Source organism: Borostomias antarcticus (genome assembly GCF_949987555.1).
Source record: "Borostomias antarcticus genome assembly, chromosome: 24".
Lineage (NCBI taxonomy): Eukaryota > Metazoa > Chordata > Actinopteri > Stomiiformes > Stomiidae > Borostomias > Borostomias antarcticus.
In genome coordinates, this window is record NC_140257.1 from 16,361,632 (window position 1) to 16,378,175 (window position 16,544).

The 16,544-nt window shown below is 44.2% G+C and overlaps 1 protein-coding gene across 1 annotated transcript in view; it reads right to left on the reverse strand.

The window, feature by feature from the left end:
• Nucleotides 1-14,671, reverse strand: part of LOC311325609 (neuropilin and tolloid-like protein 1) — a gene marked incomplete at both ends in the record, with an annotated part of 83,100 nt that extends 68,429 nt beyond the window's left edge. The window contains 4 exons of the mRNA XM_084458330.1: nt 12,668-12,737; nt 13,294-13,481; nt 13,649-13,711; nt 14,617-14,671. Coding sequence (XP_084314456.1) covers nt 12,668-12,737; nt 13,294-13,481; nt 13,649-13,711; nt 14,617-14,671 — 376 coding nt within the window. The remainder of the gene's footprint in view (nt 1-12,667; nt 12,738-13,293; nt 13,482-13,648; nt 13,712-14,616) is intronic.
• Nucleotides 14,672-16,544: the final 1,873 nt, after the last annotated feature.

Below are 16,544 nucleotides of genomic sequence, written 5' to 3' on the forward strand. Positions count from 1 at the left end.
CAAGGATCTTCCTCAAGTTCCCCTTTTCATTTTCTCCAGTAATCCAAACTCCATATCCAATTCCTATTTTGATCATTGGCTCACACCCAAATAAACCAATTGCTTGTAGAATGATTACAGATCTGATTTCAGAATATTATTCCAGATTAAACTGTATAACATATTTGAGGGGTTCTTTTGCAAAAGCAAACATCTCCTTTTACTGGCCTAATAGGTCACCTAAATCGTGTTTGCCCATATCTGTGGTGCGGTTTAAAATAGTAGGCTTATTCATCTCTTGATGGTGATGTTTTAGAACGACACCATGAGGGACAGACAGTTGGCATATTCATAAAAACATTCACATACCCTGATAGTTATTAATTATTATTATCAAGTCTCATCATAATACGGGAGATATCGTGAGGGAATGGATGAAGGACTTAAAACTAAATGATTGTAAGGACTATATATCAGAACATTTGGACTGTATTGAGTATTGAATAGAGATATTATTGAAAAAGAAACACAAAAGACTGAGCTGGGGAGCCTTCCCACACGTATAGCGGCATATCTTTATATATCTTATATAGCTATAGCTCAGTAAAAAATGTGTAACTTTTTGCTAGTTACTTTTCTTTGGGGGAACATGTAAACATGGAATACAGTGAAATTCCTCCTAAGATATTGTCCGCTTGTCTGATTAACTATAGTATACAATAATATGTAGCTCAAACTCGTAAATCATCTGTTTGATTGTTATAAGGTGAAGTGAACACAGTGTTACAGTGTAGCCCTATTCCTATAGGTTTTTTTTCAAAGGCCTCCAGATCTGCCTATTACACTAGAACGCATCTACGGATTTCAAGCACCAAAACGTGGCCCCGGACGTATCGATCTGCCTCTGGGTTCGAGCCTCATTTTGGCCTCGGTATTGTAATTGATAGGCGCAAAGGTAGGAGAAAACTCAGAAAAACGCAGTAGTGTAATCCAGGCCTAAGGCTATGGCTATGGCTTCTCTCTTGTATGAACACACTGGTGTGTCTTTAAGCTTGTTGACCGAGTGAAGTTCTTTCCACACAGGTCACAGTGGTATGGCTTCTCTCCTGTATGAACACGCTGGTGTGTCTTTAAGCTTGTTGACTGAGCGAAGTTCTTTCCACACTGGTCACAGTGGTATGGCTTCTCTCCTGTATGAACACGCTGGTGTGTCCTTAACTTTCCTGACGTAGTGAAGTTCTTCCCACACTGGTCACAGTGGTATGGCTTCTCTCCTGTATGAACACGCTGGTGTGTCTTTAACTCTCCTGACGTAGTGAAGTTCTTTCCACACTGGTCACAGTGGTATGGCTTCTCTCCTGTATGAACACGCTGGTGTGTCTTTAAATCTCCTGACGTAGTGAAGTTCTTTCCACACTGGTCACAGTGGTATGGCTTCTCTCCTGTATGAACATGCTGGTGTGTCTTTAAGCTTGTTGACTGAGCGAAGTTCTTTCCACACTGGTCACAGTGGTATGGCTTCTCTCCTGTATGAACACGCTGGTGTGTCTTTAACTCTCCTGACCTGGTGAAATTCTTCCCACACTGGTCACAGTGGTATGGCTTCTCTCCTGTATGAACACGCTTGTGTGTCTTGAGATGTTCCTTTTGAATGAAGTTCTTTCCACACTGGTCACAGTGGTATGGCTTCTCTCCTGTATGAACATGCTGGTGTGTCTTTAAGCTTGTTGACTGAGCGAAGTTCTTCCCACACTGGTCACAGTGGTATGGCTTCTCTCCTGTATGAACACGCTGGTGTGTCTTTAAATCTCCTGACGTAGTGAAGTTCTTTCCACACTGGTCACAGTGGTATGGCTTCTCTCCTGTATGAACACGCTTGTGTGTCTTGAGATGTTCCTTTTGAATGAAGTTCTTTCCACACTGGTCACAGTGGTATGGCTTCTCTCCTGTATGAACACGCTGGTGTGTCTTTAACTCTCCTGACGTAGTGAAGTTATTTCCACACTGGTCACAGTGGTATGGCTTCTGTCCTGTATGAACACTCTGGTGTTTCTTTAACTCTCCTGACGTAGTGAAGTTCTTCCCACACTGGTCACAGTGGTATGGCTTCTCTCCTGTATGAACACGCTGGTGTGTCTTTAAGCTTGTTGACTGAGTGAAGTTCTTTCCACACAGGTCACAGTGGTATGGCTTCTCTCCTGTATGAACACGCTGGTGTGTCTTTAAATCTCCTGACGTAGTGAAGTTCTTTCCACACTGGTCACAGTGGTATGGCTTCTCTCCTGTATGAACACGCTGGTGTATATTTAAATTATCTGACCTAGTGAAGTTCTTCCCACACTGTTCACAGTGGTACGGTCTTGGCTTGTCTGTGTCTCTCTGTCTCTGGGCGGGAGCTGGGGTGAGGGGGGTGTTGGAGGTGGTGATAGGGAGTGATTGAGAAGAAGAGGAGGAGGAGGAGAGAATCTCTGGTCTGATCTCTCTTTTCCTCAGCAGAGAGACGTAGAGGTTGTCATGGCTCCTCTTGAGGTGCTTGTGGAGGTAGATCTGGGAGGTGTGGGTGAATGGGCACTCAGAGCAGGAGAACACCTGAGTCTGGGACAAGTCTGACATCACTCCTGGGAGAGTGAAAGAGAGAGAGACAAACATTAAAAAGGATTCTCACACCAGTATTACAAGTGCAAATACTGTCTAAAGTGTTTATATGTAGCTAGTGGGGGGGAAACACACAACGACACCAGAACTTCAGATTGAGGACAGGAGAGAGAAACATATGTAAGAGGTTCCTCTGGCTGAGAGAGAGAGTGAAAGCAGGATGATGCATTACATCTTAAATGGTGTTGAGAGACTCGCGTTGATGTAGGCTATCTGATTGGCGAGAGAACATTTCTGCTGAGTTATTAACTATGGCAAATTTTAAACGTTAAAACATGTAAATAAAACATGTAGATAATGTAATGCATCATCCCCAACATGGGCGGCAGCAGTGAGTAGGCTAAACAAAGGGGAAAAGTGCCGAATCGCCGGTAGAAGAAGACAGTCGATGCGCTGTGGATATTATATTTAATGTCGCGTTCCAGGCAACCCGTAACTCGTGTTTTTCCGACCTCCTACACGTGAAAATGCTCTGGAATGGCAGTCAAACCCGTAACTTCCCACCCGGCAACTGGGAGTACATCGATCTGTACGAGTTCACGGGTGGGAAGTTACGGGTTTGACTGCCATTCCAGAGCATTTTCACGTGTAGGAGGTAGGAAAAATACGAGTTACGGGTTGCCTGGAACGCGCCATAAGTGTACAACTTTGCCTTTTATTTGAAAGGTGGGGGCCTACAAACTGTAGCCACCTCGGAGAAAAAATACTTTCTTTCCAACGATGTTTTTACTTTGGTGAGTAACTAAACGGTTTTGTCTGTAGACTCGGACGAGCGGGCCGAGGAAGCGCATTCATAGATAAATTGCATTGAGAGTAGGGCGTTATCTGTAGGATATCACCCTGGACCAGATATATATACGGCCATGCTCTCCACTTGTGCCGCGTCCCAGAGAGGATTTTGAGCTGAATGCGTGGCATTCTGGATACATGTAAACAAGCCGATATGGTAAAAGCTTGAGATTTGGCACATTGTCAGAGCTGACAAGCTAAACATTGTATGCCTAATTTCGCTATGCTAAGAAATTGTACGTTACATTTTATTTATTGACATCATCGACTTTTCGCCGTTTGCATGGTCACGTTCAGGTTTACCTTAATGTTAGCTAGCACTAGCTATCTCTTGCCAACATATTTGGGCATCATTACATACACATAGCAGGTTGTAGTGCATAATCGTTTGTATTATTTTGATTACAACGTACACATTTACTTTACGTTGCCCTAAAGTTATCTTTGTCGCCATACCCATGGGGGCTGCCATCTTGCTTAGAGGGCTGTGTGACGTCAGAGAGCGCAACTGGGAGTACATCGATCTGTACGAGTTCACGGGTGGGAAGTTACGGGTTTGACTGCCATTCCAGAGCATTTTCACGTGTAGGAGGTCGGAAAAACACGAGTTACGGGTTGCCTGGAACGCGCCATTAGTATCACCAGCGAATAAAAGAAGTGAACGCACGCAGCAACGACCAGCCACAGCGAAATTCAATGAATAAAACAGTAACCTTCTCCTAGACTCAAATTCAAAAACAGTCGTCTAACCCTCCCTTGGACATTAGAAGTTCACTTCCTAAACCGAAGCCCCAAACGGTTTAGCTCTAATCTTTCAAAAATAGAAAATAACATACAACTTACCGAATTGAGGATTGTCGTAGCCTACAGTGAAAGGCTAGTGAGTAGGTTGTGATGGAAACGTTTGTTTACTCAAACAAGAATAAAGAGATCGTCTCTTGTTTTCTTCAGATGGATAAAAAAAATCTTTGCAATGGGGAATCTTTACAGGCGTGACCAACAGTGTTCGACAGTGAAACGTTTCCAAGGTAGAGAGAGAGACAAATTACGAACACAATTTATACACACTTCTAGTCGTGACCGCTAGTCTTTTCAATGCTCTTAACCAATCGGTGAAAGCCGGGAACAATGACGCGTTTCACTGTTCAGATCCGGTCTAGAGCCCGCCTCCTGAGACCGGAAAATACCTGACGCCATCTTCTGGATATGTAATTGTAATATCTTGTACTATATTACATAATCAGGGTCGGACAGCGGGGTAACCATTTACTGACGTTTACTGATATACTTTGGAGAAGTGCATTACAGGGCATGGCCATCACTGACTAACTAACACTGCACTGCTATATCTACCTAGGTGATTAACAAGTAGTAGTGCTTAGGTGAACCTCTGTTGCCACCTACTGGACATTGTTAAGAACACATAACCCAACCATAGCATATAGTACAGTAATGGTAGTGACCAGTTCTGACATTACTATGACATTATTATTCTGACATGCATTATGAGTGACCCCTTCATTTATGTGAGGTCTTATATTGAATGTCCAGTGCTGACCATGTTCCTCCTTGTTTTAAAAAGATAAAAAGGCGCCGTCTCCTCTTGTTCTTTAGTCCTGGACCTGGATCAGGGCTACTTCTTTCCATTCATTTGAATATGAGAGGTGTGAACACAAGACTACTGATGACCACTTCAACCAGACAATACGTAGGCTAGATGGTTCCCAGGTGTGAATGTGTCTGCTCTCCAACTTCAGCGCTATTGAAAACCTGAATTCATCCTCATTCTCATTATAAGTGCTAATGGTCTAAATCACCAGCAACTGAAACTCACTTCTCAGGTCAGTCTTGCGGTCGCACCTCTCATATTGAAATGAATGGAAAGGAAAGAACAAGTAGCCCTGGTCCAGGACTAAAGAACAAGAGGAGACGGCGCCTTTTTAAAACAAGGAGGAACATGGTCAGCACTGGACATTCATATAAGACCTCAAATAAATAAAGGGGTCACGCATAATGCATGTCAGGATAATAATGTCATGGTTAAGTCAGAACTGGTCACTACCATTACATATCCAGAAGAGGGCGTCGTGAACCTAATGTTGAAGCGCATCTTTCCTGTCTCAGGAGGCGGGCTCTAGACAGGATCTGAACAGTGAAACGCGTCATTGTTCCGGGCTTTCACCGATTGGTTAAGAGCTTTGAAGAGACATGAGTGTATAAATGGGAACTTTTCACTGTCGAGCACTATTTGTCACGCCTGTAAAGATCCCACTTTGCAAATATTCTCCTTATTCAACAAACAACCTACTCACTAGCCTTTCACTGTAGGCTACGACAATCTTCAATTCGGTAAGTTGTAGCCTATATTTTTTATTTTGAAGAATTAGTGCGCAACAGTTTGGGGCTTCCGTTCAGGAAGTGAATTTCGCCTACTTTCACTTGTTATTTTAAACCTTTAAAACCCTAATTTGAGTCCAGGGGAGGAATACTGTTTTTGAATTTGAGTCCAGGGGAGGGTCATATACAAGTTTGAGACAGAATATTTTATTCAGCTTTCATTTCAGAATTCATCAAGCTGTTTAGTATGACCGTGCTGAGAGGGAAGCGGTCTGTTTTCAGGTCATTTCGCTGTTGCTCGCTGCGTGCTTTCATTTTCATTCGCTGCTGACATTGAGCATGGCCTTATAAGGTAATCAATATCCCTGCACACCCCACTGGTCCCTATACATATACACACTGTACATACACACTTCAAAGTTACAATTTAAATATATTTGTAAATATTACACTTATTCACTCAATTCACCTATCTGTGACATTTTGTGATGTTTGCTTTGCCAATGTAAATGTATGTTTCCCATGCCAATAAAGACATTTGAATTGAATTAAAATATATTATAAGACGGATACAGATAATTATTTATTATCGATTAATACTTACAGAACAGATAGATAGACAGTGATTTGTGTTAGTGAAAATGTGCTTTGCTGAGATGGAAAGCATAGGCAAGTTGGCAAGGCAAGTTTATTTGTAGCACATTTCAGCAACAAGGCAATTCAAAATGATTTACATGAGACATTAAAAGCATCAAGACAAAGTGCAACACATAAAAGGTCATATAAAACGAAATGCAAAAAATGACATTTAAAACAAAATGAAAAAAAAAATTAAATACAGGAATAAAAGTTACAGTGCAGTGTATGAATGAATAATTATTTGATTTAATAAAAAGCAGCGGCAAAAATATGTCTAAAGTCTTGATTTAAAATAATAATAATAATATTGCAGCAGCAGACCTGCAGTTTTCTGGAAGTTTGTTCCAGATATTATGCATAGGGTGTAATCTTACCAGTCTCAGCATCCTCTCCTGTGAGAGGATACTGAGAAAATATTGTCAATATTTTAACATGCTTTGACATAAGCAGGCAGGCATGGCTTGGACATAAGCATTCCCCTGGGTGCTTGTTTTCACTGCTCCCACTGTGTCCAAGTCATGCCAAACACCTACAAATATTCGGATTGTGATACATTTCACAGGAGAGCATACTGAGAGTCGTACGATTACACCCTGTGCTTCCCGCACTTTCTTTTCTCAGAAAAGCTCATTTGTCATAGTTTTCCATCACATTTACAGTTGGCCCATTGACTTCCATTGTAGCCCAGTGAGAGCTTGCAGAAAAACTGCAGCTAGCTCAATACTGAAACGATCACAAATAGGGCTAAATGTCCAAAATAGCACACTACCCCTTTAACCATATCGTAAAAAATACATTTGCAAAACTTGTGACAAGGAAATCAATTACAGCCTCACAACTTATCAATTAGCCCATTCATTGTCAGTCCAACTATGACATGGATTTAGTGAGAAAAGAGAAGAGAAAGTAAAAGAGAAAGTAGCAGAGGGACAAAACAACCTCAGAGAGGGACGCACAAGCAGACAGAACTAAACATGCTGCAGAGCAGCCAGCCAGCAGAGCTACACAGATAGATACAGACGCACAAGCAACCAGAGATAAAGAAGCTCTTAGAAAGCATACGTCTAGGCAGAGACAGATGGAGAGAGATGCACACGCAACCAGAGATGAGCATAATGCTGAACAGCATGCCACTAGAGAGACAGAAACAGCAGGATCCAGAGATGGTAAGGGACTGTGATAGAACTAATAGAAGGAAGTTCTTAGAGAAGCAACTAGAAATACATCGAGCCTAAAAAGGCTATAAACATTCAGATGCAAATAAAAATGCTATGTTTAGGGAAAGACTTCATGAACAATTAAGCAGGACAACAACAGGCAGAATAGGACTTTTTACAGATCATGTTAGTGAAGGACTCATCTTTGCATGTGTAAAGAATAATAATAAGCATTACAATCAGGTGGCTGTCCTCGACTCTCCTACCTTCTGTCTTTCTCCTCCATCTCTCTCTCTCTCATCCACCTATTTCCTTAGTGCTGAAAGAACCAGAGGTCTGCTAGTCATAATAGTAACCGCTGTCCAAGTAGCTCTCCTCTACCATCCTTCCCTCTCTCCTCTCCTCTGTCTTTTTCCCATGGTGCCAGCCAGCAGGCAAGACGTGTTCATACAACGAGAAATTCAGGACACTCATGGATGCAACGAAACAGGGGGCTATGTCAGTGCAGCACACAAATTGCCGATGTTAGCCAGGCACATTAGCTATGAATAGAATGGAATGCTGTTAGTTGCCATGGAACATGGAAGCTTGACTAACGTTAATGAGTGCTGGCTAGCTTATTCTAGCTAAGTTAGCTAATGCCATGGGCTTCAACGTATTCGCTCACTCTATACAGTATTTGAACTTGTACTACAGGTGTGAGAATCCTTTTTAATGTTCGTCTCTCTCTCTCTATCTCTTCTCCCAGAAGTGATGTCAGACTTGTCCCAGACTCTGCTCTCTGCTCTGAGTGACCATTCACTTACACCTCCTAGATCTACCTCCACAAGCACATCGAGAGGAGCCATGACAACCTCTACTACGTCTCTGCTGAGGAGCAGAAAGATCAGACCGGAGAGTCTCTCCTCCTCCTCTCAATCACTCCTTATCACCACCTCCAACACCCCCCTCACCCCAGCTCCCACCCAGAGACAGAGAGATACAAAAAAGCCAAGACCGTACCACTGTGACCAGTGTGGGAATAACTTCAGTCTAAAGACTAATTCAAGGACACACAAGTGTGGTCATACAGGAGAGAAGCCATACCACTGTGACCAGTGTGGGAAGAACTTCACTACATCAGGAGAGTTAAAGACACACCAGGGTGTTCATACAGGAGAGAAGCCATACCACTTTGACCAGTGTGGGAAGAACTTTACCACGTCAGGAGGTTTTAAGAAACACCAGCATGTTAATACGGGAGAGAAGCCATACCACTGTGACCAGTGTGGGAAGAACTTCACTACATCAGGAGAGTTGAAGACACACCAGCGTGTTCATACAGGAGAGAAGCCGTACCACTGTGACCAGTGTGGGACGAACTTCAGTTGGTCAACACAGTTAAAGAGACACCAGTGGGCCCATACAGTTCATCCAAGAGCGACACACCGGCGTGTTCATACAGGAGAGAAGCCATACCACTGTGACCAGTGTGGGAAGAGCTTCACTCGTTCAGGAAACTTAAAAACACACCAGCGTATTCATACAGGAGAGAAGCCATACCACTGTGACCAGTGTGGGAAGAACTTCTGGGACTCAGGAGATTTTAAGGTACACCAGCGTGTTCATGTTGGAGAGAAGCCATACCACTGTGACCAGTGTGGGAAGAACTTCTGGGACTCAGGAGATTTTAAGGTACACCAGCGTGTTCATGCTGGAGAGAAGCCATACCACTGTGACCAGTGTGGGAAGAACTTCTGGGAGTCAGGAGATTTAAAGACACACCAGCGTGTTCATACAGGAGAGAAGCCATACCACTGTGACCAGTGTGGGAAGAATTTTACTACGTCAGGAAACTTAAAGATGCACCAGCGTGTTCATACTGGAGAGAAGCCACATCACTGTGATCAGTGTGGAAAGAACTTCACTCAATTAGAACACTTAAAGTCACACCAGCGTGTTCATACAGGAGAGAAGCCATACCACTGTGACCAGTGTGGGAATAACTTCACTCAATTAGAACAGTTAAAGTCACACCAGCGTGTTCATACGGGAGAGAAGCCATACCACTGTGACCAGTGTGGGAAGGACTTCACTACGTCAGGAAACTTAAAGAGGCACCAGCGTGTTCATACAGTAGAGAAGCCATACCACTGTGACCAGTGTGGGAAGAACTTCACTCATTCAGAACACTTAAAGAGACACCAGTGTGTTCAAACAGTTCATCCAAGAGCTTCACAGAGTTCACAGAAGCCTGCCTCAGCCTTTAAATGAGCTCAAATTCGAGGCAAATTCAAAGGCTTCAGAAAATCAAGATCGCTTATTTTTATGCCATTGCACGTTTTTACAATAAAGAAAAGTAGAATTACAGTAATCCAATACATTGAGTTTACAATCTTACTGTAAACTCACGGCAACACAAATAATTACAGTAAAATTAGATTGCATTGGATTGGGTTTTAAGATTGAATTCACCCCAGGTTTAGTTCCCCCGAGGAGAGCCTGGTGATGTGAAATGATTCCCATGCCAGGGGTAAATTGAATCTGAAAACGCTGTGCACCAGATTGATTAGAAAAATAATGTAATCCATTTAGAAATAAGAGATCGAGAGGAAGAGGGACACTAGTCTAGTGTAGTGTACATTAGGGCTGCACAATTAATTGTGAATTAAAGGAGTAGTAAAGGGAAAAATCATGTTTATCCCTGTTTTAAGGTTACTTATGATCATATACAATGGTTCAGATCAAAAAGTTGACAAAACTAGCACTTTTGAGAAAGTTGTGGCGAGGCTCTGCCCCTTTTGGTCTTAACCAGTCAGGAAAGAAATAGTGGAAATATCACAAGTTGGGCTAGCTTCTGCAAGCTAGCCCACCTAATTATTAATCGCAATTACCATTTTAGAGCAAATAATCGCAGTTATTATCTTTTGTCATAATCGTAAACATGCTTTAAAAACTAATTAAAACCAAACTGAAATTGAGAACAAAAAGTTAAAACGATATAAAAATAAAAACTGATGAAGAAAGCAAAACTATTATAACCTTGCTGTGGTGCGGCTGTGGTGTGGACATCAGCAGCATTGCGCTTTTGTGGACCGACCAACCAGTCGACCAACTGACAGTGAGCTATAGAGCTGTCGCAGCTAATAAAAATGGTGGATAAAATGGTGGTCAGCCAGGAAGGAGCTCATGGTGTTGATGTAAATACTGTCTTCTAACATAAGTATCTTGCAGTTTAGACATGTGATGAAATTAGTACTGTTGCATGTACAGTAATAATCCATGTGTAATTGCTTGTTTTTTTAATGTTTGTTTTCTAGTACTTGTGCACTTGTATGTGTAAATTCTAACTGGCTAATAAAACGTATTCTGATTGCTATCTCTATTATGATCTGGTTTGCACTTATTTTTGCTTTATCAAAATAGCTTCACGAAATAGAGCGATGGTTACGCATTGTAACCCTAGTTCTATGAGTGGAGCAGAGCTAAACAGGGCTAGCTCATATTGGCTAGTGAAACCTAGCTAAAAAAAAACTAGCTTAAAAAAAAAAACATACACGCACCTGTGTCCAACCAGGCATGGTGCACAACTGTATAAGCAGAAATTTTCAGCGAGCAGACTGCAGGGTCAGTAAGTATCTTCCTTGTGGGGCTCTGTTCCACTCATAAAACTAGGGTTACAATGCGTAACCATCGCTCTATTTCGTAGAGCTCCGCCCCACAGGGATGGCTCCTATTGGCATAAGCGGAGCTACACGACCGCACCATACACTCTTGCTGGCCCCTTAGTAACAAAGGACTAGCCAGCCAGGACACAAGCCAGCGCTCCAAGATGAGATCATACCATAAGTTGGCTCACCCAAGCACTGGCCCCACCCCGCCACTCTCGGGTTATCATAACCGAGGGCAAGGAGAGGTACATGAGGTCAGAGCGGCTACACTGTAACATAGCCCGTCCTAGCCTCACCCACAGACGGGAGCGGACTGTCATTCACCAGACAGACAGACAGACAGACAGTCCCACCCTGGGACACCATGTCAGCTGACCCACGCTGGCGGCTGTGCCTAGCACCGACCACGCCACAGAGACAGAGGACATGGATAAAAAATAATAATGGACAAAAGGAGCCCTAGCACTTGGCCCTAGGCTTAATTTTGCAAATATGCATTTGGCATATTGAGAGCTAGTAGATGTTCAACCAGCCTTCCAAAACACTGCGGTCAAGCTAGCCGCACTTTCTTTTTCCACGGTCAAATGTGCCGCACATTTTTCTTCCACGTTCAATTCAAAAGACAAGTGCGCACCTATTACACGTATTATGGTATTCAATGAATCCGTCTCGGAAATACAGTTTGTTAACGTATTCACAATGTGAACTGCATTGTTGGCATAACAGCATTTTGGTGTTCCAGTAGGCTACGGTGCAGTGTTGAACCTTATCTAATCAATGGAACTTTGGAACAAACAGACAGACATACCAGACACGCAACAGAATGCATGGCCTGGCGGTTTTGGATGATGAAACGGTGACATGGCTCCTGGAGGTGTGCCTGGATATATAGCTAGGGTGACCCCTCATCCAGGCTCGGGGTGGTAAAAGGATAGCCCCTCGGTCCCGAGCCTGGGGGGAGAGGACAATAACAACCAACCCATACGAAGAAGAAGAATAGAACTTTGTGTAAACCACTACTTTTGAGTGACAGTTGATTCCATGTCCCGTTCATGAAGTCCGAAAAATAATCCAGTAGCATTTTTTCTGCACTTCTCTGCTCATCAGTGCATTATTATGGGCAAGACGTTAACAGCCGATGTTAAACATGCTTCCTGGCTGTACAATTGATTAATCTGTCTTGTTCTGTCCTGGAATTTGGTCAGATTTGTCACTATAATAATAGTATTCATACTATAACATCCCAGGGACTCCACAGAAAATCAGCAAGTAGCCTAGTGTCCCATTTCCTAGGTAAAGATTTCATCCTCTATCCCTTGTGGCTCCATTCTGAAGGGCCACTACCCAGTCGAGGGCACTCCAAAACTAGGGACTAGGGCTAAGGGGGAGTATTGGGATCGGGCCCAAGTCGCCGCCGCATAAATGTCCTCCACAGACACACCATTGAAAAGGGCAACTGACATGGCCACGCCCTATGTAGAGTGTGCCCGAACAGCCCCAGGCAGAGGGCAACCGGCAGTCTCATGAGACTCTGCAATGCTCCCACAAATCCACTGGGAGAGACGCTGTTTAGACAGCAGTGAACCCACCTTCCCTGGGCCATGGCAAACCAACAACCGGGGGGGGGGGCGGGGGGGTAGTTCGGACCACAGCCGTGCGCTGAACATAAGTCAGCGCACGCACAGGACACAATAATAAATATATAAATAATAAATAAATGTAAGCGGACCTCTTCCTCGCTCGCATGAGGCAGAGGATAGAAGGCTCTCAGCCCCAAATCCTGTACACTGAATGTGCCCCGGACCACTTTCGGAACGAATGGTGGATCCGTGCGCAAACAGCTTTGCTCCCATCACCCGTGATGAGAGAAACTGTCAGTGCTCTCAAATCACTGACCCGCTTGCTGACCCGATGTCAGTACGCCACTCCCTGGAAGCCAAAATGCAAACACATCCTATGCCGAGGAGTTTTCGTCACGTGGAAGTAAGCGTCTTTAAGGTCTATACTGGTGCAAAGAAATCGCCGGGAAGGAACGCTTCCAGCATTTGCCGCTCCGTAAGCATGGAACACTTCAATTTTTTCAGCACCTTGTTGAAAAGATGGACGTCCAAAATTGGTCTCACGCCTCCTGTCTTCTTGTGCACGAGGAAGTAACAGGAATAATACCCGTCGTTCCTCTGCTCCAGCGAGACCACAGTCACCGCTCCCTTCGATAAAAGCTCTCCAATCTCTGCTGAGCTGTTTGATTTGACGGTATCACCGTCTCCACACTCGCCTGTGAAGCACCGAGGGGGGCAGCGAAACTGAATGGAATATCCCTCCATCAGAATGCGCTGTAACCAACTGTCCAGGAAGCACATCTCCTGCCAGATTGTTAAGCGGTTTGAAAAAGACTGTGCCGGAGATCATGGCACCAGATTGAGGATTATGCCGTTTCTCAACTTTGGCCCGACCGCCACCGGAGAGCGGAGAAATTCTGCTTGTCCTGGTCCAAGGCGGGCCGTCCTAGAAAGGGACATGACAAAGCCCCAATCTTTCTATATGACGCTGATGAGAACCAGACAGTGTTTGATCAAGGGCATCATGCAGAGTAGCTAAGCGTGAGCTAGGCGATTTCTGAAATAGAGCGTGAACGCCGCCACACACAACAGGCCTACTGTTAATAAGGTTGAGCGTCAGTTTACCAAAAACACCCAAGGAGCGGAGTCTCGCCTGCTCATGTTGACATGGCTAGACGAGACTGTCATCAATCCTCCCCTCTCACACCGTTTGTCCCTCAGAAGTGAGACCGGCTGGTGTCAACGGCTGCTTAAAATAAGGCAGGGGAAGACACAGTGGCCCGAACTTGCTGGCACGTAAGAACCTCACCGGCGAGACCTACGGTTGTCACGTCTGCTGATCCAGCAGGGAAGACTCCGTGAAACCGAACACATCCAAGATTTCCGATGGGACCGGAGCTCTCCGGCTCGGTCCTGTCGTACTCATTAACGGACAAGTTAGTACATTACCGGCAAGACCCACGGTGGTCACGTCTGCAGTTTATGCAGGGGAGGACTTCCGCGGCTCGAGCCGGACCCGTCAGAGTTTTCCGATGGGACCGGAGCCCTGGCCGGCCCGGTCCTATAGTACACCAACGGCAAGTTAGTACAGTAGCCTACCGGCAAGACCTGCGGTTGTCAAATCTGCTGTTTCTGCAGGGAAGACACCGCGCCTCGAGTCGAAGACATTAACATTTTCAGATGGAGTGGTAGCTAATAGCCGGACCCATCGTACACACAACATCCAAACCCCTCCTCCATGCGAAGGAGCTACAGCACAATTATGTCGCTTGTAGCTCAACTAGGCACCCACTAGATGCAGACTGTACAATAAAAAAATAATAACTGTTTTTATTGTCGCCTTAATGGAACCGTCCCCATCGCCGCTCTTAGAAGAGCGTTGGGGGAAGGCAAGATAGTCACGCATCTCTGCGCACTGTTATGTGCGTCCCTTCTGTCCCTGAGGTGGGAGTAGACTGGGCAGCGCTGTCAGGGGATCCCGAAGGACACTGTCGGCTCTGCGGTGAGTCGCTGCGTAGTCATCTTCAGATCTTCTCTTCTCAGTCGTATTCGCGAGCTGAAAATTGCAAACCACACACAAGGAGCAGCTGTGCAGACCTAGCCTGCTTATACAGTGGTGCACCGTACCTGGTTGGATACAGGTGTGTGTGTGTTTTTTTTTCTTCAGTCAGTTGTAGCTAGCTAGGTTTCACTAGCCAATAGGAGCTAGCCCTGTGGGGCGGAGCTCCACGAAATAGAACTTTGGCTCTAAAGGTTGCAGAGCTACCAAACTTGGTTGGAGTGATGTATTGGTTGGAGTGACCTATACTGTAGATCAAGTCCATGGCGTAGAGGCCATGCCCCCTCAATGCTGAATGGTCCATGTGTTTTGGTCAATAACTTTGGTTTTAACTTGACAAGCACTTGACAGGTATGGGCATACCGTTGAAAACACAAATACATCCATCACCAACAGATGTCCTAAGCCAACACACACAGCCCTTTCCTATTCAGCTACAGCCACATTCACTGAGAATGATCAACTGTGATTCACTGGGAGGGGAGCCATCTTGATTTTACGTCATCTGACATTGCTGAGATTGGGGTAGATTGGTGGAAAACTGGCGGAAAACTGTGTTCAGGTGATGGGTTTGATGATGATTTTGATGTTGAACTCAGGCAAACTGATGTTTCTGATACAACTGGAATGCAGCATGATAAGCTACTTCTGTAGGTCTTGACGAGGGAAATTGGCTGTGCAGATTTCCCGCAATATAGAACCCTACTTCCTAATTTTGGTTACTCGCCTAAGTGAAAACATTTTTGAAAGAAGAAAGCCTTTTCTCAGATGTGGCTACAGTTGCAGCCCCACACCTTTTATATAAAAACACTTTTTGCACTAGCACATATCCACAGATGCCCACTAGCCCGGCTTCGCAACAGCTGAGTGGATATCAGTGGATATGTGCTATTTAAGTGCAAATTGTTGCTTTTTATATAAAATGTGGGGGGCTACAACTGTACAACTGGCTTGCATCTTTCACTTCAGTGACCCAGCTGGCATTTCAACATTGATTCACAATGTAAATGTAATGACTGTAATGATTCACAGGTGATTCAACGTCATGTGACGACGTGAATCAACGTTGGATTAGGTTTTGATTTTGAAAGGTGAATCAACGTTGATATTGCGACGTTGTTCCAACATCTTACTCTTCCACAAGGGTGAATTAAGGTCTTAGAATCAACGTTGCATCACTGTTGAATTTGTGTTGAATTTGAAAGGTGAATCAACTTTGAAATCCCAACTTTGTTTCAACTTCTTCAATGCATATAGCCCCAGAGAACAAAGGTGTGAACTTGTTAAAATGTTTATTTTTTACATAAGATTCAAGATGCACATGTAGGCCTACAACAGCAGTGAAATAGGGCTGCAACAACTCTGACAACAGTGCAAACAGCAACAACATCAATCCCAACAATAATGTGAAAAATAAGAGTGTTTGTGGCTGTGGCATGCACGCACACACACACTCATTTTGTGACAGCCTTCTATACAGCAATGCTACAGAAAAAGGCACTCACAGTAGAATGTTTCTGAAATTAGTAATACGATCACACAGACAGTAAAGTTACTGCCTTATGGGTGAAGAATGACTTCAGATGTCCAGCTATGCGAGACAAGCATTACACACTACGCACTGTGCCAACATTTCAAAAGAAAATACGGTGCCCATAATAGGACATCCTCGGATGTCCACGAAAGGAAATCCGAATCTCATTCTTTGTGCAAGCGCAAA